This window comes from Corapipo altera, unplaced genomic scaffold (genome assembly GCF_003945725.1).
Source record: "Corapipo altera isolate COAL_440 unplaced genomic scaffold, ASM394572v1 23b, whole genome shotgun sequence".
In the NCBI taxonomy this organism is placed as follows: domain Eukaryota; kingdom Metazoa; phylum Chordata; class Aves; order Passeriformes; family Pipridae; genus Corapipo; species Corapipo altera.
The window spans coordinates 9,011,577-9,034,430 of record NW_020884885.1 but is presented as its reverse complement, the minus strand read 5'-3'; the positions used below and the strand labels follow the sequence as shown (position 1 = coordinate 9,034,430).

At 35.9% G+C, this 22,854-nt stretch overlaps 1 protein-coding gene across 7 annotated transcripts in view; it reads left to right on the top strand.

Moving 5' to 3' along the window:
- The window catches only part of PHF21A (PHD finger protein 21A), a 128,182-nt gene that overhangs the window by 27,370 nt on the left and 77,958 nt on the right, over positions 1-22,854 (top strand). For 5 of the 7 annotated variants that reach the window (XM_027641920.1, XM_027641926.1, XM_027641922.1 and 2 more), the window contains 4 exons: positions 4,253-4,293; positions 8,031-8,166; positions 12,652-12,684; positions 14,763-14,849. In XM_027641920.1, coding sequence (XP_027497721.1) covers positions 8,113-8,166; positions 12,652-12,684; positions 14,763-14,849 — 174 coding nt within the window. In that variant the 5' untranslated portion in view covers positions 4,253-4,293; positions 8,031-8,112. The remainder of the gene's footprint in view (positions 1-4,252; positions 4,294-8,030; positions 8,167-12,651; positions 12,685-14,762; positions 14,850-22,854) is intronic. The other 2 variants (XM_027641924.1, XM_027641927.1) reach the window with 1 other exon arrangement.

Genomic DNA, 22,854 nt, shown 5'->3' with positions numbered 1-22,854 from the left:
AGTTCTCCCAGCTGCAGCACAACAGGAAGATCAGATTCCATGCACTGGCACACAAAAGGCTTTTTTTTTAATCACAGAAGCAACAGCACAGGTACTGCTAACTATGGTCATTGAAACATGAACCTTATAGTAATGTAATGTGAAATAGCTTGTATACCCCCTGTTTGGACTATTTTTGGTCTTTTTCTTAAGACTGCAGAAATTCATCCTCTTATGGAATATGAGTTGTTTCATTTCTGACTTGAAAATCACAGTAAAGTAACTGCTATGACTTGTTTTCCTAGAATATACTGATAGAGTGCTCTCTATATACAGGATGCCTTTCAAATGTGGAGAGTTGTTGCTTTGAGGAATTAACATCTTAAAACAAAAGTCCAGAGAAAAAACTTGGAATCCATTCTGTGTGTGGTGTATTTTATACAACCCCCCCCAGCCTAGTTTCACTTTTTTAATTAATGCTTTACCCTTAACATTGTCAAGCAATGCTCTGAAATGTGCAAGAATATCAGACTTAAAATTACCTGTGCACAGCAATTAGTCCTTTTTTGTCTGAGTTCATCCTGTGCATTGAACAGGGCCAAGGTCCTATTGGCAAAAAATAAAAAATAATTAAATATTGTAATGTGATATGAATGTATAAAGTTCCATGGTCTGACAGCAAATGTGTGCTAGCTTCTAGAGTTAGGAAAAAAGCTAAGAAAAAATGGCTACACATGACAATTAATTTTTCCCATTTTTTTCCAAACAAGTCACTGGTTACAGTAGCATAAGCTTTATTGTGTAACTTAAAGGTAATAATAAGTTATAACCAGACATCTTAATATACAGATAATCAGCATTTAAATAGTCTTAAACCTTCAGGTGCTGTATGCTAAAATGTTTTCACTACCATGTGTTCTAGTGTTCTCAGGGGCTGCTAAACTTTAAACATAAGAGTTTTGAGATCTTTGTTTTTGTAACAAGTCCATGAAATGAGTAACTTTTCTCCTTATTTGCAAACCTCAACAAAAAGCTTAAAGTTGATCTGCAGGATATGATGTTTTGGTAATGGTGGTTTATTTTTTGTTACATAAGTTATATAGAATTCTTTAAAAGTTTAAGAGCCTTTTTTGGGGTCCGGAGTGGGTATTACTACTGTAAGTGTATGTATATATCAATCTACCTTTCCTATTAGTAATATTGATATTAGTAGGAGTAAAATCAGATTGTCAACAGTCAGTCTTCCTAACAAAAATATATTGCTAAAACATCGGTATTTTATTTGATTAATGCTAATTTTAATTGCGTTTTGTTTTTAGCTTGTGGTAAACATAGGTAAGCATTGCTCAAGCTTTTCTTCAGGTCACAGATCACATGTATATTTTGGGAAGAAGGCAGTGCTCTTGATATGACTCCCAGAGCTGGGATTTAGAAAACACCCAAAAACTGCAGAATATCTTATAATAATCTGAGCCTTTCAGACTCCTGCCTTGAACAGTTTACAGCACATATTTCTAGAGCCTTCAAAAGGCTACCTCAGTAAATTTGATAGCTGAGATTTTGTGATACATTTCTGCTTGTTGAAGTTTTTGTTAAGAAGCCCTGCATAATGCTGAACTCTTCAGACTTCTCTGTGGATATGAGTGACTGTGAGCTGTCTAGTCTTAACTTTCTAATGTGTTTTATTGAGAGAAGAGAGAGGCAGTGTGAGTTACTGTATGTACTCTTGCTGTGAACAGGAAATAATTGCATCTATAGAGCAGACTTTATGTGCTACCTTTGTCATTAATACTATTTCCATGTTGGTTCCCAGTATTCACCAAAGCTACAGATTTAGTTCGTCATATGCTGTTCTCTACTATAAAAATGTTAAGAGCAGTTGAAAACTTAAGTCTGTTTAAGATGCTTGAAGTTACCAACTGTGGGTGTTCGTTCATCATTTCTCTGTCTCAGTTCCCTATCTAGGAAAACTTACCTGTATCAGGCACAAGTTTTCCTATGGCTCTCTTTAGTGTGCTGCTTATGAAGAAACCAATTATTTGTTGTAGAGCTTAGACACTGAGTTTAAAAAAGCATACAAACTGAAAACTCAGAATGAAAAGAAGTATTCAACTGATGCCTTATTCTTTAAGCTTGTCCTCTACTAAATGAGGCAGAGATGTCAGTAAAAATACTATACTTGCAGGAGGGCAGAATTAAGGTATTTTGTGTTGCCAAAGGCTTGACTTTCAAACATTAACCTGTTCTAAACTCTTAAGAAAAAGCCTGTAATAAATTACGTACAGAAAAGGATGCAAATGTATTTCCATTCCCTGTCTAGGTCCTCTCTAAGTGGCTTCTCCAAGGCAACACAGTAATTCACTCAGATAGTCACGTTTCAGCTCCTGGTGTTCCTAACTTTGTCCTTGGGAGCCCCTGGGTTCTCAGTCTGGGGTTGCAGCCCTTCAGAGTGGTTAAATGCAACCTCAAGGTTTGTTACTGTGCAGGTTTTTTTCCAGCTTGATGAAGCTGGGGTCCTACTATGGAGGCGAGTCTCTACGTAGGGGGGTAAAAAGGAAGGAAGGAACAGTTGTTGTTATTTTTAAATGACAGCTTTCTCATCAGTTTGCATGTACTTGTGCTACAAGTAAATTGATATTTTTCTTTTTTATATAAAAATCATGTTTGTTTATTCTAAGACTGCATTTGTGGATGTGTAGTACCGACTGTTTTCTTTAGCTTTCCAAAGTCAGTCATCTACAGCAGTGAGATTTATTTTAAATTATTATTTTATTAATAGCATGGGCATATAGTTGTAATTGCTTGTTGAAGAGGGGCAGGTAATGATTGCATAATGAAAAAGCTTAGTCTGTAGATTTTTGGACCAATTAAATAGCTGATTGATAGTGGGAGGTGGAGGTGACAAGTAAGATTTTAACATCAAAAAAGAAACAACTAGAGTTTAAGAATCATACCTGCCTCTTCAGCGCCCTCAACAATGAGAGTATTTGAAATTCTCTAGCACCCAGAGTGAATATAACCTCAAAACAGTCCATACTCCGAAGTTCATAACCTGCCATGTTAACAGTTGGATATTATTTAAACTAAGCTGGAGTTGCTCTAAAATGAAACATCTTCATAATATTTTGTTGTTCAAAATGCACAATAAAATTTGAGACTAGGAGACTGACAATACAGTCTCTGTCATCAGTAGGCTTCCTGTTTTCTGTTCTCAGTGTTCATCAGCACACAGTTCTGCTGGATAGTAAATGGAAACTCCTTCACTTGTGCTGGTCTCCAATGAGCGAGAGATAATTATGTGGCTTTTCTACTGCTGTATCTTTTTATAAGGCTGGGCCTTAAACTTCAGCCTTGTGATGACTTGTGTGTGGATAAAAACATATATCCAAAGGTCTTGTTAGCTGTGCAGTTGAAGCTTAAAATATGCTAATATTCTAGTATTTTACTAGAAAATTGGGAGTATTTTAGAGGCTTTTTTTTTTTAGCATCAGGCAAAGTAATTAAGCAATGAGTTATCATTTATATTGTGACTATCTCTTTAGAACTCTGGCTCATGAGTATTTTATGATTCATATGAGGATGACTGAAGAGGTATTACCTTGCTATGCTACTAAATATTCTTCCTGTGATGCAGGCAGTGTAATGGACAGTGTATCTTCTCAACCTCCACACTTCATGGCCTACTATGCTGGTTTAAACTGCTGTTGATTTCAGTTTACATTAGCACTCGGGGGTTTGAGCTCTAGTGACTGTGCTGTTGTTGTACTACTATATTTGTTCTGTTGGTATATCCTCTGGCAGAGGTGGTGGGCAGATGTCTAAGGTGGATAATCTTGTCACGTTTAGCTGTGGCAACTGACAAGGCTTGTGATTCAGATCTTAATAAATGTGATAAAGTGGAAGTATGTCCTCCATGGGAGGGGGACACCGGCCTTGCACAGAACTAGAAAAACTTGTACCTATAATCTGTTCTCCCTCTAATGACAGTAATAGTTTGTATTTTAATCCAGATTAGAATTGTAAGTCTCCTTGGTTTTTCCTACCATGTCAAACAGATTTTCTTTCCAACTGATGTCTTATAGTTAGCTTCAGCATTTAAAAAAAAAAAAGCCAACCCCGCTCCCCAAGAAAAACCAAACAAAAAAGTCCCTCCTAAAACATCAACAACCCTTCCCCCTCCAACTTTCCAAATATTTGAATTTCTTTTTCTGTTTCAAACTGCAGTTAAAATTTATGTAATAATCTTTTTTCTGTTGCTGTTTTTCTTTTGTAGGAGAGAGTGGAGAGCTGAAAGGGATAACTTACTCAAAACTGGTAAGTACTTCTTCCTAGGGCTAAAATGGCTTACCTAAGAATAGATGATATGAAGAGCTGGCATCCATTTCTGGAAAAGTTTGATGCTTACTGAAACTGAAATCCTATCCTTGTATTCATAAATTAAATCTTAAAAAGTAAATGTTACTGATGGAAGCCTCAGTCTTATAAATAAAATATGTGTAGGACTGATATTTGGGCCCAGGGGTCTCTAAGTACAAGGGACATTTAAATTCATCTACTCAAAAATAATAATGTTATGGTTTGGGGTGTTTTTTCTGTGTAATGTGAACCCCAAATTTATTTTAAGGGGTTTTTGGTGCAGAAAGGCTTCTCTCTAAAATTCTAAGTTACTTAAAGACCTTGCATACACACAGAAGGCATTCATGGCTTTTGTGTGTGTCCTGCCTTTGTTTATATAAATATCAGATGTGTTTCTAGTGTAGCTTCCAAAAGAGCCACAGTTTAAATAGCATTGTGATAATTTAGATTCTGATGTGGATTGTATAAATACAGAGGTAACAGAGAAGTGTGAATGCACTTATGTGATTATTATAGAGCTTAAGGTTTCATTCAGTCTCTGAATATTTAAATAGTCTATAAACATGTGCTACCCAGTGCAGTGCATTGGGGTACTTTTCTGAGTATGTTCAAGTCTTGAAGCAACCACTTAAGAAATAAGTGATTATTGGAAACAAAGGAATGCCAGCAAGAAGTTGAATGGAGGACTGCTGCCGCCTCCAGTTGTTGAAATCCATCCAAAAAATGGTGAATTTACCTCTTGCTCTCAGTGTTCTTTCTGGCTGAAACTTGGAAGTATATCTGGATGTACAAGAGATGCATGAACTTGTCAGTCCTCTGCTTTCCTTTTGGACATCACTGGTTCTACCATTAAATAAAGAATTTGCATGTTTTCCTTTAAAAACTAAAAGAATGATTTTTGCCGACCAACCCATCCATGCAATTTTAGTCATCTACAAGCTTTTTAATTAAAATAATTCCACTGTCGTAAGAGTAAAGTGGAAAATGCACTATGCTTTATGATTAATCCAGAGGTGGTTTTATATCTCTTTGAATGTGGTACTGTAGGTAGTTTATAATGCCACTGGACTTAAGTTTTTAAATCTTCCCTTGAAGTTCAGTCTAAAAGAACAAAATTTCAAAAATACTGAGGATATGTGCACTTGTAAAATGTGTAACCACTTGCTTATGTAGTTCTGTACCTCCTTTCAAAGGAAGTGTGAGCAATGTTTAACCAGATGCCCTGATAGATATTTTTATATGTTATTCTGTGTAAACCAGAAAAAATACAGTCTAGGTATTACTGAATGTAAGGAATGATCACTTTTTTTCTTTTTTTTATATTGGTGGTTTAACACTGGGTGTGTAAGGTACTTGAGGGGAATTCTGGACAGGGGTAACTCTGGATAGTTATTCTTACTTGGGAAGGGAAGCTATAAGTGCATGTTCCAGATGGAAACAACTGTATATATTTCATATTCAGAATTTGGCAACTTGACCAAACTTTTAAATGAAATACATCTGTTCATGTCTATACCCCTATACACTTGACTAGGCTAAACAACCACTTATTTCTGCAAAGCAGTGTCACTTTTTTCTTAAACTCCTTAAAAAAATAATTTTGAAAAATCTTTCTAGCTGTTCAAGGCATAGATGCAATTAGCTTGGATTAACTTTTATGTACTATCAATACTACAATTTCTATCTGTCAAATGAAGTTGTGCATTAGTAGTAATTACTCAATCTTTATATTTTTTTTACAGAAGTACTATGTCATTTTTACCATGAACTAGTATTGGACTTTACAGTTACATGTATTAAAATGATGGATATTATTTATATTGTCAGTTGAGATAACTGTCTCTTCCACTGTTCTGCACTAAACTTTAAAGTTGGCATGTAGTTACGGAGTGATACAAACTGTTCATCATGTGTGCCTTCTCGTTTGTTGAAGACACACTGAGAAAGAAACTATGGCCATACCTGCCTGTGTCTTTACCCCAAAATCAGATTTCCAAGGCTCATGAAAGACTTCTTTTCTCTGCAGTGGGTTCCAGTTTTCATTAACCAATCTCCCACGTGGTTTTCTGAAGCACAGTTTCTTTTGAAACTGCAGTGGTAGGGACTTAAAGCATGCTATCATTATTCTTGTCAGTGAGTGGAAGTAATAATCCAGGATTCTGTTTTCTCATTACTGTTTGTGGTAATAGGTCAGGGAACTGTATGTAATTTCCATGTATCCCTTGATACAAATTACAATTTTATAGAGAGTAGTGCTGCAAAGGCAGCTGTTTTCGCTCATCTGTGTCACATGTGGGAGAGGCCCTTGCAGCAGGTCATTTCATGTGTTGGCTAGAAAGTCTGATCAGGCCTTTGTTATTTAAATAAGTAACTTTAAGCTAACAGCAGACAGCACTGACAAAGAATGAGCTATATAAATACAATGCTTTTTAAACCCCCTTTATAGTCTTCTCTTTTTGTAATATATTTCTTTTTGAAAAGAGAAATGATTAATTTAAATAAACAAAACAAAACAGACACCCTCAACCTTTTTATTTTCAGGAATGCACAAACTTGTCCAACACTTCAGTTTACTGTACTGAGACAACATAAAGTCTTTAACTTATGGGAATTACTCTCTTTTTACAGCCTACATGTCTAATCTAAACTGTCAGTATCCTTTTGAAAACCTCGTAGTCTGGTTATGAAGGCCTCTGAGTTGGCAACAATACCTGTGCAATAATTGTGAACAAGTTGCAAAAAATAAAAAAAGGAACGATTTTAACATTACAGAAATTCTTTAATTATGGTGTCTGGATGGAAAAGTGACTAAAAGGATTGCTATATAATGTTTTCCAATGGCTTTTATCTATATGTATTTATAGATGGTTCTTACGTAGGTTCTACTATGATTTGAGCATATGGGAATCTTAATTGTATTTCAGAAGCTGATACTTTTAATGTATTTTTGAACAAAAATCTCTTGTCCAACTTCCAAGGCTTTTACAAATATGTCTGATAATGCTTTTCTGTGTCAGAGGTTGGGGGCATTAATTTGTTTGTAGTACAAGTGAAGATGGTGAACTCATAGTTGTGATCTAAAAGTAGAATTCCAAGATGAAAAGGATTTTAAAATTAATAATTTTGAAAAAGTCTTGTGCTGCTTTATATGAATCTTATGCTCCTTCAGAACAGATTTCAACTGAAATGACTAACTAAACACAAACTTTAGGCAGTAGCTTATTAGTATATTAATGTTGTTCTATCAAATTGCATGCATACTGTCCCATCCAAGAACAGCTCTACAGTATCATGGAAGTATGTTAATGCAGTGCATTGAATTTAACAATTTGGGTTGCAGAATTTTAGTCTTCGGAATATGTTTACATCTACACAGATTTTTAAAACATTCTCAGTAGTTAAATTTTCTGATTTAATGTGCAACTGCAATAGGATATTGGTAGGAAATAGCTGCCAGCAAACTAAGATAAGGGACAAAGTATGTCAACTTTGGGATATGTGGGAAGTAACAAATTTGGCTAAATGACTCCAAGGCAGGCATTTTGTAGAGACTGTAGATTTCTTGTGTTCAATAGACTGACTGTGTTTAGGCTAGAAAGCTGCATTTGAATGTACTTCACTATTGAATTCCTGCTCTGTTATAATCTCCTTTCTTCAAATTGTCAAACCAAAACAAAACCTTTTTTTTTCTATAGGACTGGTGTTAAAGAGGGAACCAGAAACTAAAGGCACTGGAATCAGCAAAGACACTTTTAGAAAAAGTGGAGAAGGTAGAGAATGGAGCTGCAGACTCTACAGGAGGCTCTGAAAGTGGAAATTCAGGTTCACCAGGTAATTTGTCTTCTTTCTTGCTTTAGACTTTCAAGTAATAGCAGCATTAGTATTGCTGACTACTAATGGGAGGATTAAGCAGTAGCACTACAACTATAGTAATAATTGTTTTATAAGCTCAAAATACTTAAAAATTTTATACTCTGCATTTTGACCCCACCACCTGTTGTTTTTTAGCAAATGTGAAAAATCTACATATCAATCTGTGGGTGGGGATTTTTTTTAATATTTTGTAGCAGTAATAAAAACACTTTGAGAACTCTAAATTCAGCAGCAGCCTCTATCTGAAAGGTTTTTCTAATGTTCTGAAGCCAACTGCGGTATTCAGTTGGCAATGGAGGAATATGGTGGAGGAACTTTAAAGTGAAGTGTACGTAGTACTGCATGATTTCATCTGGTGCTTCTCTTCTGGAGTGTCTTCTACTTTAGTACTTTCTAAACTTGTATATTTTTGATAACCAAAATGTTGTAGCTTGGGGTTGGAAATTTTTACTCTGGGTCTTTTTACTGGTAGACTGTCCAATACTATATGGCAGTAGAGTTGCATTTTACAGTTCTGTTACAAAGCAATTGAGGAAATATTAGAAATAATAAACCCTAATTTAGCAAATGTAAGAGGACATATGCATATTCTTGGGACAAAATTGTTACAGCCATAGACGTAGAGTAGCTGCCAATTTGAAATGTTAAATTTATCAATGAATCCTTTTCTAAACGCAGTTCTCCAAGTATTCATGGAGCTCTCCAGATATCTGAAACTCACAACTGTTACACAGTAGATTAAAAAAATATATCATAAATTGCACTGATCAGTTTAACCCATCATATAAAATTTGGAAAATGTTTCCTTATTACTTGGTGACTTGTCTAAAAAGTGTTCTTGATGCAATGATGAGCACATTGCAGGAACTCAAATGGGTGAATTGTTAAAATGAACCATGTCTGCTTTAACAAAATAAAACTTACAGCTCTGGAGAAAAACTTGAAAAAGCTAAGATGGATTTCCAGAACTAGAGATGAGTATTTTGCTCTCCTCCCAAGGCCATTGCATTCAAACAATGAAGTCTTGTTATGGGGGTAAGGAAGTTCAGAAATTACCCATGCCATTTTGCTGCAGACATAGAAATATCTGAGACCAGTAAGTAATTTTTTTCAAGTATTATCTTCTGTAAAGCGATCAGAACGCTAGTCTTACTTGTGTTTGTATAACAGTGTTTACCTCTTGTGGGTATCTTCATTCCCCTTTATGCCTAAGCTAACCAAAAATTTTAAGACTGTGAATTTTGAATAATGTTTAGCATCTGTTCATAATGACAATGCTGAACAGGGATGAAGATTGGAATATGTCCAAAAAGACTTTTTTTAACAGCTTAAATTTTTTTTGACCCTGTTTGCTTTAGCTTTGCCCAATCCTCATTAAAAGTGAGCTCTGAACTGAAATAAACTTTAATTAAATTTGGATTTAGTTGGTGAAAGTAGAAAAGCCATTATATCAAAAAGTTGTCTTAATTCAAGATGCCATATATTTCTATAATTACGGCTAAGAACAAGTATATGTTTACGATGGAAAATAACACTTGCAATGGCATGTTGAGTGCTTGAGTAAACTTTTGTGAACTGTTGTTGTCAAATGGACACTGATAGAAATTAAACTAGTTTTGGTACAAAAAGAAGAAATCTTCCAATGAAATGCTTGAACTTTCTTGGATAGCTTTGAATTTTGTAATCCTGTTCAGGATTTATGGAGCAGTGTCTCTTGTCATCTTTTACTTATCTAGTGTTTCTTTTTCTGAGGACTCTCTAGAAAAGCTTGCCAACACTCACACAGTCAGGGTTTTTTGTCCCACTGCAAGTGGTCACGGGTGTCTGTGATCCTGTACAGAGTTCAGCTCAGCACTGTGGTCAAAGCCTCCCGGGTTCCTGGTGCAGTGTACTGCTTGTGACTGCTTCCATGGCTGTACAAAGTGATGTTCAGTATGACTGTGGTTTTGTTTGTAGAATAGCTCCTTGTTTCCTGCCTATTCTATTTCATCTCCAGAACTGTCTGAAGCTTTCAAAATGCTGCTTTGGCAAAGTGAGTCTTAAACTACCAGTAAGGACCCAAAGGAAGTGTTGCGTTGTTTAGAAAAAGCTACTTTTTTGGTTTCATTTTTACAGAGAATCCTCCATGAATGACATCTGACCAGATCACTTGCTATATCAGTGTGATACAACTTGAATATTCAAATAGCTTCAGTGTCAAAGCTATATTGATTGTCCTGAGAAGAAATGCATCTAATCTAAGTACTTCATTCTGCTGCTGTGTTGACTTAATTAAGGTTATTTTGAAGCAGTCTGCTCTTCATAGTTTTGATCACAAGAGGTGTTAAAGAAGTTATATTTAGCTATTCTTACAGAAGGATTGGGTTTTGTGGATGATTCCTTGAACTGATGTGGGGAAAGAACCTAAACCGTAATTTTCCTTATTTCATACCAGAAAGATCAGTATGTTTTAAAACGTCTAAAATTTAACTTGTGTTTGTGGTTAGTGCAAAAGAAGATTTTTTTTTTTTCCCTAGGATTGCATGATGCAATGCTTTGTGATTCATAAATTTAGCAATGCCTTGTGAACAGTTTACAGTACTGACTGTATTGTCTTACAACTGTGTCTGCAGGAGCACTTTGTATAAAAACTAACAGATCTGTTGCTTGTCAAATTCTAATGTGGCAGGAAGCAGCAAGGAAAAATAAGCTGAGTGTGCCTGTGACGCTGAATGGCAGCATGACGAAACATAGCTTAGATAAATGCCAAGTGATGCACTTTGGAAAAACAGGCTCAGTTTTACAGCTGCAATAGCAGGCTGTGAATTGGCAGTTAGGACAGTGGAGGGAGTTCTTGCAGTACAGAGTACCTGAGCGTTGCATGCAGTTTTAAACTTTGTCTCCAGATGATAGAGGCAAACTAGAGAAGTACAGGGAAGAGTGCCAAGAGTGAACAAAGCAGTGGAATGATTTGTGCATGAGGAGACTCTCAATCTGAAGAAGTGATGACTGATAGGGGAATATGTGTTGTGGAAAAAATGTAGAATAGAGAAGCAGCCATAGAATCATATAATATTGAGTTGGAAGGGACCTGTAAGGATCATTGAGTCCAACTTCCAACTTCTTTTGACTCAAGTCAGCTCTGGTTTTCTGTAATTGTATTAGTCTCTCATGCTTGTATTGTAAGGAGACAGATTCAAAAGAAAAAGGTCATCCTTTTACCTAAGAGTCCTTTAGTTTGACTTGGAAACTTATTGTCACAGAATCTGGAGTGTTTTCCTGAGTTTAAAGAGTAATTAAGGCAGATAAATCAAAGAAATGTGTGCTACAAGCTATTAAACCTAAGACGTAATCTTTGAAGACATCAGAGGTGTAAATTTTTGAAAGATGAGAAATAACGCTGTATGCTTGTCCAGCATGGACTCTCTGCTAATGCATCTGCTTTTTGCTAATGGCTACTACTAGAAAATGCAGCAGGTAAACCTGTGGTCTGATGCAAAGTTATCTTTTTTTTTTTTTTTTAGTACAGTTTTTAGGATATGAAAGGAAATAAACTTTTAAAGAGAATTAGCTGACAGTCTGAATTCTCTGAGTGGTATCAATGAAGGCAGAATAGAACATGTGTTTTTCTTGCTTGCTTTGTCCTTCTGTTTTTCACTCCTTTTCCTGATTCTGATGAGTAAATGAAGAAGAAAGTAGAGACTTTACATGGTTCTTTGCATGTGTGGAAGGGACATGGTGATGTGATGAATAAATGTGGCTGTAACCAAAAAAGAAATGGGGAATTTTTGGTTTATCTTGTCTCTTCAATCTGGGCTCTGTTTTTTGTCGCTGACTTTTTTCTTGCTTAGCAATAGACAGCATTCTCCTGCAGCTGCCTAAAGGAAGCGAAGGAGGAAGAATGGTGAATGGTAACAATCTGTCTGCTTTCCCTTGGATGTGGAGGGCATCTCTTCTACAATGATCTCAATCTCTCTTTGAGGGAGAAAAGTGGCAAAGATACTTCTGAACATGGGTCTTCCATCTGGTACCAGCCGAGCCAACACACAGGCGGAGCCGTAGTACTTGAAACATTGTGCTCTTGAATATACAAACAGCTTTTGTGCCTGCAGTGATTATCTGTGATTTGTGTTTCTTGTGACTGCAAGCAAAGAAGGCAGCAGTTCTAGAGGAGACACAGCTATTAGATTATTTTACCCAGCTGGCTTAAATTGTCATTAAAAAGCATCACTTATTCAAGAGCTATTGAGGAGCAGAAGTGATGACTTAGTACAGTTGTTTTACTATATTAATAAGAATGGGTTTGGAAATTATGTAATACTGGACTCCAGGCCTTGCTATTGAAATGCTGTAAACTAAGTATTTTGCTTTTACAAAAGTTCTTCAAAAATACTGACTTTTAAACTCTTCAACAAAATCTGTAATGAAACCTTCATTGTATTGTTACATCTGTTTTCTTTCTAGAAATTGGTTGCCCAAATGAAGCAAGATCCACAGGTAACTATTTATTTTTATATTGGATTATTTACCCTTAAAAATGCAGGAAATAACAGTGCATGAAGCTTGAGAATTTTAGATATTTCTTGACCACATTCTTTCTTGCTAACACAGTGTTTAGAAGAAAACTTATGAACAAGTTTTGGAACAATGACTGTTAGATAGTTTAAAACAAAACCAAAACTCTTACCATTATGGAGTTTTTACCTCATATGTATCCTTATTGGTTTAAATCAAGTGACCCTTCTGGGCTTTGGTGCCGTTCAAATGTGCAGTAAGTTTATGATTCTATTAGAAACTGTTCTTTATAAAAGGTGCCATTGTTAGAATAGCTTTTTTATTTTTTCGAGTATAAGAAGGTTCACGGTACAAGAAGTGAGAGGATATTCTGTCCAAGAAATTTTGTTCAAATAATGTAGCTTAAGGCTATGTCCTTATTGCCTGTCTTAGGTGTCTTACCAGCACCGTAGTGTCTAAAGAGTGGGCACTTGACCTTGGGAAGTTTCAGAGCTACTGAGGTTGGATAACTAGACTCCTTGCATAGACAGCAGAAGTTATCCCTTTTCCAGTAACTGTGTAAGGTGACTGGGTTTTTACTCTACAGCGGTTAAGCACTCTGCTGAGTGGGGAATTCTGTGGAGTTCTCAAACCAGTCTGAAATGTTAAGGAGAGGGATAAAGGCAGCTCACTTGAGGCTTGCTATTAAAATGCTCCCATCGCCATACATTAGTAAATGCCCTGTAATTTTTCTGAATAACTGTCAGGTAGCTGGACCCCTGATGGGGAGGGTTGAACTGGAAGTAGGGTATATTGGAAAATCTGTTTTCTAGAACTTCCTTATTCTGATGGGATTCTGGTAGCACAAGGTCTGTGCTACCCTTACTCGCTGGGCAGGTGTGCTAACAGTTAGACTGCAGAGCAGTTTGTTTTCAGTTTATATCTGCTGAAAGTGAGATCATGCTGCAAGCAGCCATGCAAAGTTCCAAGAGTCAGGAAGAGTAAACCTGGTCTCTGCTTCCAATGCTCTTAATGCATTTTTATCCTAGATTATTAAGTGGAATCTAAAAGAAAGGGGGATGACTGGCAATATCTGGTTTTGCTAGAAATGGAGAAGAGTATCTACAAGCTGAGATTGTAATGCATTTCAGAGTTGAATGGAGGAATATAAAAGTAGGGAATATGCCCTGAGCATGTTGTACCTGTAATGGTATTAGTCCTATGTTTTAATTTTTCTATGTAGCACTGAACCTGCGTAATCTAGTGTAAAAAGTTTAGATGTAAATGAGGACAAAAAAAGTGGAAAAAGAGAAAAATTAAGAAATACTTCCCTGTCATGTTTCTGTAGAGCTTCATTGGTTTTAAACAATGGACAGATGTTTTTTTAAGTTTTATTTTATTTTTAGTAAGAAAGAAAAAGTCCTGGTAAAAGTTGTTTCCTGTGTCATCTTTGTAGTGATGCTTATGGCTTTCCAATCTTAAGTTTAAGAAAAGGCTATTGTAGGCAAAGTAGTGATATGAATGATGTGGTAAGGCAAATGTAATTCCCTTTAGTACAGTCTAAGACATAAACATATGTGGAAATTAAGACTTAAATATGTTTACCTTTATTTGATATGTATGTCAGTTAAGATTTAATAGATATGTTTGATGCTCTATACAGTTAAATGTATGATGTCTTTGCATAAGCAGCATAGATGAGAATGTTTCAGATAAGATACCATAGCATGCTGTTATATACAGTATGATGCTGTTGTTCTACTTATTAACAAACATTTCTCATTTAATTTGTAAACTTGATGAAATGTACAAATGTGCTTTTTATAGTGTGATAAGCACTAATGGATGTTTTAATGAAATCTTCATTCCAATCTGGGTTGTCACTCTCTGAGTGCTGGAAAGGTCCTCTGATTATTGTTGCACTCAGTGACTTAAGTCAGGCTTTTTTGAGCCTCTTGAATTTTATTGGCTGTACATCCAGAGGTGCTGTATTTGTAGTACACTATGCAAAAACAAAACAAAAAAACAAACCACCTTCCTACTACTACTCTATGTTAACAAATGGAATATCTTTCTCACAGATATTTTTTCTTTCTAATCAGAACGCTGATTTGAAGAAACAGCTTCATGAACTTCAAGCCAAAATCACAGCTCTGAGTGAGAAACAGGTAGGGAAACAGATGTATTTTTAACATCCTGTTTTAAAGTTGTCTCTTTTCCTAGCTTCCAAGAGAGCTGCTAAATTTTTAAGTGCAAAAATAAGTGTGGGCATTGAGACATTTTTGATTTTTATTGGATTTCTCAACAAAAGATAGGATGAGTTATTGTGAGTCTATCAGACAAGCAACTTGTTTAATCAGTGGAAGCTATAGCAATTTTTCTTGTGTTGAAACAAATGTTTTATTTTAAGGGAGATGGGAAAATGGATAAATTTTATCACTTCCTGTATTATTATCTTAGAACTTATTCTAAACCAGACCATTCTGGTTTAGGCACATCTCTAGATTTTCTCTTAGTTTGGCCATACTGTGTATATGGGTGGTGAGTATGCTGGAATTTTTCTTTGTGTCTAGCCCAACTAATTCATGTCAGTTATGGGTACCTGATAGACAACTTGGAAATTAGTTGAGTGTTTTTACCATGACAGATTAGGCCACAATTCTCTTATGTTTACCATTTGGTAGGAATTCTCTCTGACAGGTCTAAAGTGTGAGTAATAGTTATAACTGAATGTTTAATAGAAAGATTGTTGAATTTGAAGATGTGCTTTGTGGGTAACTACAAGAAAAATAAGTAACATTGAGAGATCTACAAAACTTGTTCTCTGTTTTGTTTTTAAAAAAACAAAACAGCAACACATATGCAAATCCCTCATACACCACTCCATCCCACTCCCATGTAAACTGACTTAAGCAGTTCCTTAATTGTATTGCTTATGGTGTTAATAATGGAACCAAATTAGATCAATAAATGACACCTTTGAAGGGGTGAAACATCTTAGAGCATGTGCACAGGTAGAAATATAGGTAGAAAGGCATCAGTGTCACGTCTAGATATCTGTGTTCATCTGTTCCTAGCTGAATGTGTTCTGTTTTGAGAATTACCTTTCATAAGAAAATGGGAAGATAGTATTAATGTTTATCTAAAAATTCATTTTACTAAAAAAATTATAGTATGTTTTGGTAGGGGAACAGTGAATCTAGGAAGGAACATGTAAGTATAATAAAGAAAATGATTTTTTTAATGAGAATACTAGTTCAACAAAACCTGAGGTTTTGCTGATATGATAGCATGCCTCTCTTGAAGATGATTTATTCTCTAGAACCAGCATGAGCCTCTGCATGTGGCTGTGTCTCACAGCAAGCTGTTTCAAGATTCTCTGGTAAGCTCTGGATGCCCATGGTAATGTCAAAATTAGCTTGTCTTGATGCCACGAAGCAGGTCATATTGACTCCCTGTTCACATGATGAGCACGGACAGGCAGTGAGATAGGGAGTGCAGTGTAAGAAAGCAAGTACATCTTACCAAAACTTTTAAACCTGTGTTTACAGCTGTTTAAAGTTAGTGTTACAGTGGTCTATGCTAACATGTATTTTAAATTACCCATCACCAGAAATGCAACTGTATCTTTTCTGCTGATAACTACAACTCAAGGTACTAAAATGCACTTGCCATGGGATGAACAGGGGTTAAGTTTCCAAAAGACTTGGAAATACAAGTTTCTGACTTCACTTCTACCACACAGTGAACACGGTCAATATGAAGTCACAGTACAGTTTACTTCCTTGTATTTTTGTTGGTTTGATTGTCAGAACAATAGTGAACTTCTCTATGATTGTTCAAGGTTGAATATTTGTTATATCTACTGCTGGACTGCAGAACTACCAGTGTCCTAGATGACAATGTTGTTCAAGTAGTATGGCTGCTCAAATGCAACAATCATGGCAAATATGAGTTCTGGGAAAATAGCCACAATTTCCCAATGCAAAGAAGTGCTCACTCCCTCTTATTTGAAGGAATCTGTTGCATAGACAGACATCTGTGGCTTAGCAATGTAGAGTTCAGCAGCATCTTAGAGACTACACAAAGCCCTTTTTTCTGTTCTCACTTTCATTTCTCTTTAGGAAAAATAATTGTTATGAATTGTTTTATGGGGAGAATATTATTCAACAATTTAATTTTCACACAGTGTGAAGAAATGTGCAATTTTACATAGTAAATAAATGCCTTACATTGTGCAGTGCCTGTCTTAAGAAGGAGTGCAACATGTGTCATCTGTCCTCTTGTTTAGAGCCAAGTCATTTTGATGCCTGATGTTCAGTGAACAAACTCTGAGGGCCTGACTCTACTGTAGACAGTTACAGGAGGCGTAACTGTTCAGTGGTCTTTTAATGAATTGTGAAAAACTAAAGTTCCAGCCCGTATGGTGTTCCTACTTGGAGACGGTGGCATGGAGCTGAGACCCTGGTGTTAGAGAGGTAGAATAATGAAATATTTCTGGCTTCTGAAATGTTATGTCACCCTAATGCATGTTTTTTCTTTGCTCTCTTATTTAATGAAGTTGCCTGAAGGCTTGTGCAAGAACCAAGTCAGCGGTAGGTTAGCTGAAAGCTTTTAGTTGCTTTAGGACTTCTCTCCATTTCTGAGGCATTGTGAGAGTAGTGCCGACACTTGCTGCCAGTTGCTACAGTGATTCATAGTGGCTTAGGTGTCTTGCTGAGAATTAATAATGACAGTTCTGTTCAGAAGTTTGTGAAATTGAGGAGATCTGGCGAAGTACAAAAAGAAGGCAGGTAGGCTGTACATGTGTAGGCTTAAACATAAAAAGATTTGTTAGCTGATGCAGGGTTGAACTGTTGCAGCATAAGGTATGTCATATATTCTTATTTTTTTTGAAAATGTCAAAGAGGTGAAAATAAGTGCTTTTGATTTGTTTCACCTAAAAGACGATGGAGCAATGTATTCTAAGTGTATGAAAGAAAAACTGCAAAAGGAAAAAAACTTACTGTAAGGAAACTTGCATTTAAAGGTCAATAAGAATTTTCCTTTGCTAGTCTCTTTATGGTATTACCATAGAGTTCTAATCTGTGCTTACCTTTTTTCTAATCTGAGGGCAATAAAGTGAATTCAGTTTAACAGTCTTGCTCCTCAACTGTAAATATGAGAGCTGCAGTTCAGAAACCCCAAACGCATTGGTTTTAATACTGATTTCTTCTTTTTTCTCCCACCCCTCTCCTCAATAAAGAGAAGTCAAGAGTAACTTTTTACAGAACAGTTGTAATTGCCAAATCTAAGCTTGGGTTGTAAATGCGAATTAATTGTGTTGCTGTGGAGCACTGTTTTTTTAATTATGTTTTCACATCTTTGGAAGAAAGTCATAGTTTTAGCAGTCTTTCCTTCACTTTTGTTCTATGATAGTGTCTTCCTTTGGTGTTCTGATTTTTAGACTTTTACCTGCAATTACTTATCAGTATGCAGCTTTTGACTGGGTGAAATATAGTCTTTACAATAAAAAAAACATAAAAAATGTATTTTTTAATTTTTCTGTGAGGAAGTTTACCAGTGTATACATTTTTCTACTTTGGGGAGGTGGGGTGGGGGTTGCTACCAGTGATACAAGTGAAAGACTGAAGTAGAGCAGTCCTAGCACAGAGGAGCAGAAGGTATGTAATCTTGAAGTAGCACTTGTTCTTCTGCCTCTTTTCTCTCATGGTTAATTAAAAAAAAAATTATTAGGAACTTAGATATTATTATGTATCATAACAGTACTTATTTCCAGTGACAAAGAAGAGGTCATGTTTATTTGACTAAAGAACTGGAAAGAAAGAAGTGGGCAGGAAAAAAAACCCTTTTTTTTTTTTTTCTTTAGGAGTATCAGGTCAAATACAGAGGAATTTCTACATGTGTCCTTATCACAATCTCTTGGAAAAGTTGAAGCAATATTCTGTCTTAAATGTGGAAGAAAGCTTACAGGAGTAGTCTTTTGACTTTATAGTAAAAAGGTGATGATGATAAGCATGTACTAAAGAAATCACATGGCTCTTTCCCTTGTATTTGAAAAGAAAATGGAAATGTCTCTTACTATAGTTGCAGTGAAATTCTTTGAATCTTTAGGAAAACGATGTTGTCAAAACTCAGTTGTTTTCTAATGCATTTGCTCATGACATTGAAAGAATAAAGTGGTTCCCTTTGTTATTTTGATTTCTGAAGAGCTGTATATATGTAGGAAAAAGTGCTCAAAAATAGTTGTTACCATAGGGATACTTAAGGTTTTATTTTTTCGTAGGGGAAAAACTTTACATGCTTTACTATGAAGAAGAGTTGAAACTGTGGAATATAATTAGAAAAAATGCATACTATAAAAGCAAGCTTATCCCTATTATCATGAAGAGGCAAATCTAGTGAATTTTGCTTGTATTTAAAGTTTACAGCAAATTTGGGTAGATGAGTTTATTCTAAATCCTGTACATTCAGAGTGAGACTCCTTTTAACCTTGCCACTAAATAGCAAGTAATGAGAACAGGGATTTGGGGAAGATTTAGAAAATGGTAGTGTAATTTAACCATGGTTTTGTGTAGTTGAATAAATGTAAACATGTGGTTTAGATTGACAAAGGAAACTTGTTATTTAAGTCTTCAAAAACTGTCAGGAATAGCTTTAAGCATTAATGTTGCTATATTTATTACAGGTACCATAACTGAGTAATGAAAAGATTGGTAATGTGCATAAATTCATCCTATGAGACTGTTCTTCTTGAACAGTTGTCAATCATAGTAAAAGTGAATTTTTATGGAGGCTTTCTGAACACATTACCAGAAAATTGTATCCGAAACATGTTCCATTGTGTTCTGTAAAGAGAAAAAGCAGTGATTTGGTGAGAGGAAGGTAAATGCAAGAACAGTGGAGAGCACAAGGGAAACTGGGTACAGTTAGCAGGTAGCAAAGAGCACTATGAAATGCTTGTACCTAAGAAGATAAGCGAGGTATGCCTGTATGTTGTAGATACGCCTGATGAACACCATGAGAACTTCAGGGCTCAAAACCTGGAAATAAATAATGAAGTCACTTACTTCTCACTCCTGTCAGTTTTGTCTGGAGTTTCTGATACCTTCTTTCTCCAAGATTCATCAAGGGCATATTAAAATTCCAGTTACTTGGTCAGCAATGGACCAAGTGTACAAATATGCCATATGAACACTTAGTTACTAATAACTTGAGGCAGGTGATGCCTAATTTTAGTTCCAGTTGTTTATCTGGAGCTGTGCATATTATTAAACACTGATCTTTTTTAAGTAAATGGCATGAATGATAAAGATATGCTAATTTCCATGTAACTGCAAGCATCCATTTATGCCAACTGTTTATAAAGCAGTCTTAAAATATATGAAAAACAACTGTTTGTAGATTCCTTTCTTAGATGATATGGAGTAGTCACTTATTTTTCCTGCCAAAAAGATACTACTCTACCTGGACATAAGGAGGAGTGAGTTAACTGCCTCAGTGAATTGTCAGGCCCTTTTGAACCATGTGATCAGTGTGAACAGCACCTGCTTAGAAGGTGAATGTTTGAGAAATCTGCATAAGCTTACTATTTTAATCTTTGGTATTTATTTAATTTGCATCCAAATTTTGTGTGAAAATGTGAATATAATGGCTTCTCATTAAGTTATCATCTTCTATATTCTCAAGATATACTGACTGAAGCAAATTTTGAATGTTGCACAGATGATTGTAGGTAGGCAGAGTGCATGCATCTCTCTCTGCTGCCTCTTGTGCCGTGAACTCTCTTGCAAAACTTATGTTATGATCATTTGTATATGACTGAAATATTACTAAACTATCTCAAACCTTTTGTAATGCTTAAGTCATGATTAAACCCATACTGGCATCTAAACTTGGATTTCCCATTCTTCTCTTAATGTAACTCCATCTAGACCTTCTCACTGTTGGTTTATGAACTTAATTTTTGCATATCTATTAGATATGTACATTAGCACTGAGGTAACTCAATTTAGGAAATGCAAGTGACCATTTCATGATATCACAAAAGAAGAAAAACTCTCCACACCTCCCCCCTGTTACTCTTCATTCAGCACTGATTTTCTGGCCCAACTTCTAATTCTTGAGTTCATGCTATATTTAAGCCAGATTTAGAGGCAACTGGAGAACTTTTTTAATTGAATCTGGTTGGATACATCTTTCATCTCCATGTAAGCCAGGGCATAACTCCAAAATAGCCTGCTCTGCTTGAAAATCACCATTGTAGATTGAAAATGGGCAATTAAACTACCGTATTTCCTTGAAAATCCCCTACTGATGGCGAGAGTTGGTTATTAGGTGTTCCTGCATGTTTTGACTTGCTGGATAACCTCACACATCAGTAGTTATTTCAAGGCCTCCTATTCCCTTTTCCCTTTTATACTTGAAGGAAACACAAGTGAAGCATTAGATGGTGATGACTGGGATTTAGGTTGTTTTGTATAGCACTCTTAAAGGCCTCTTAGTTGGATGCTGGGAAAAGGGATTAAATCTACTAATGAATTTTTATAAGTGAAGACAGATTAAAGTAGTCCATTCTGCTCTGTTCTGCATGCTTCAGTGGAACAACTTCATAGCCACAGAAACAGTATTTTGATTTATTCTGAGTGTGTCAGGGTTAGAAAAGGAATCAAATCCAGGGATCTGCTTTTCAGAGCCTTATGGATCTTTAGTTACTATTGGAGTTATTTGGTCCCCAGCTCTTGTGAAGTGTTGAATTTTGGAAGGGAGAAGAGAGAAAAACAGTGTGTCCAATGCTTAGAATACAGACGAAAGCTTGTCTCTGCTGTTTGTGCTCTGCTGCCAGGTACTCGATTTGAAAATAAGCCACTTCCTGAGATTGTGGGATTTTTTGAGTTACTGAGTGTAGTTACAACTATGGGCTAAAATACTTTTATTAGTAAATATTATCTTTCATGGTACTATACCAAGAGCAAGACTGACTAGGATAGACAGTGTTAGGTGGTGTTTTCCAACATATGGGTCATGTGTTACACCCTCACAGTGCATTGTGGAACCACTCAGTTCAACTCCTCACGCATAGTTTTGAAAAGGACTGAGATGAATGTGACAATGATTTGTTGTGTTTTAGAGAGAAGATGACACTCTAAGGAAGCATGAGAGGGCCAAATGCAATTACACTTTATAAAAGGTTTATTTTCAGGTTTGACTTTTCTAATTAAATGTTATCTACCCTTGTTACTTAGTCACTATGAATTTTTTTCCTCGTTTCATTGTGGAGACTGTGATAGGCTCAGGCCTTGAAGGGCTTAAAGAGAGAACAAACCTACAGATTGAAAGGGTAAGAACATCCTTTATGGAGTTTCATGAAACCTCTGTGCTTTCTTTTCTGTATTCATGCAGTTGTAGGGAGAGAATGCGTTCTTCATCCTTAGGAAATGTTGTGGTTTACTGAAATGATAATCTGGTATACGTTTTTTATCCATAGAAATAATTAAGAGTGTTTTATTATCTTCAAATAGAATGTCAATGTGAATCCACCTATTTCCAGTCATTATACACAGTCACTTCCTTTCACTATTGTATTTATTTCTGGCTTAACTTTTCAAATGCTTGTTCTGACTTTCAGAAACTCCAAAAAGTGTACAGTCTCTTTAGAGCAACTCTTCCCCTGCTTTTAGATAACAAGTTAGCAGAGATGTCTGATGGGGTGGGAAGGTAGGTGGTGGCCAGATGAAATATAGATTTTCTTGGTGTGGTTTTGTTTTAATTAGGTCTGTTATTCCGTGAGTTTTTTCTCTTTTATGCTATGTTTGTCAAAACTGGTGGTGATGTGTAAGGTTCTTTTTCAACTTTCCCGCCTAATTGTAGTGTAACAGATTTAGACACTGGTGACTCCATAATTATGATGGGAATTTTGCAGGAATGAAGTTTGAATTACTGTGGGGATCAGTAGAGTGATAAAGACAGAGTACTTCCCAGGAGGCAATTCATACAAGGGAACCTAATTTTTACTGTTGTGTTGCCTTTATGAACGCCCACCTCTCACTCTACTGACTGTAAAAAAACTTTTAGGAAGATTAGGCTTCAGTTCATTACTTGTTGTCACTACAGCATTGATCTGATGTATTCTATGGAAAAGAATTCTTGTTCCATTCTTCTTTTAATAGTGAG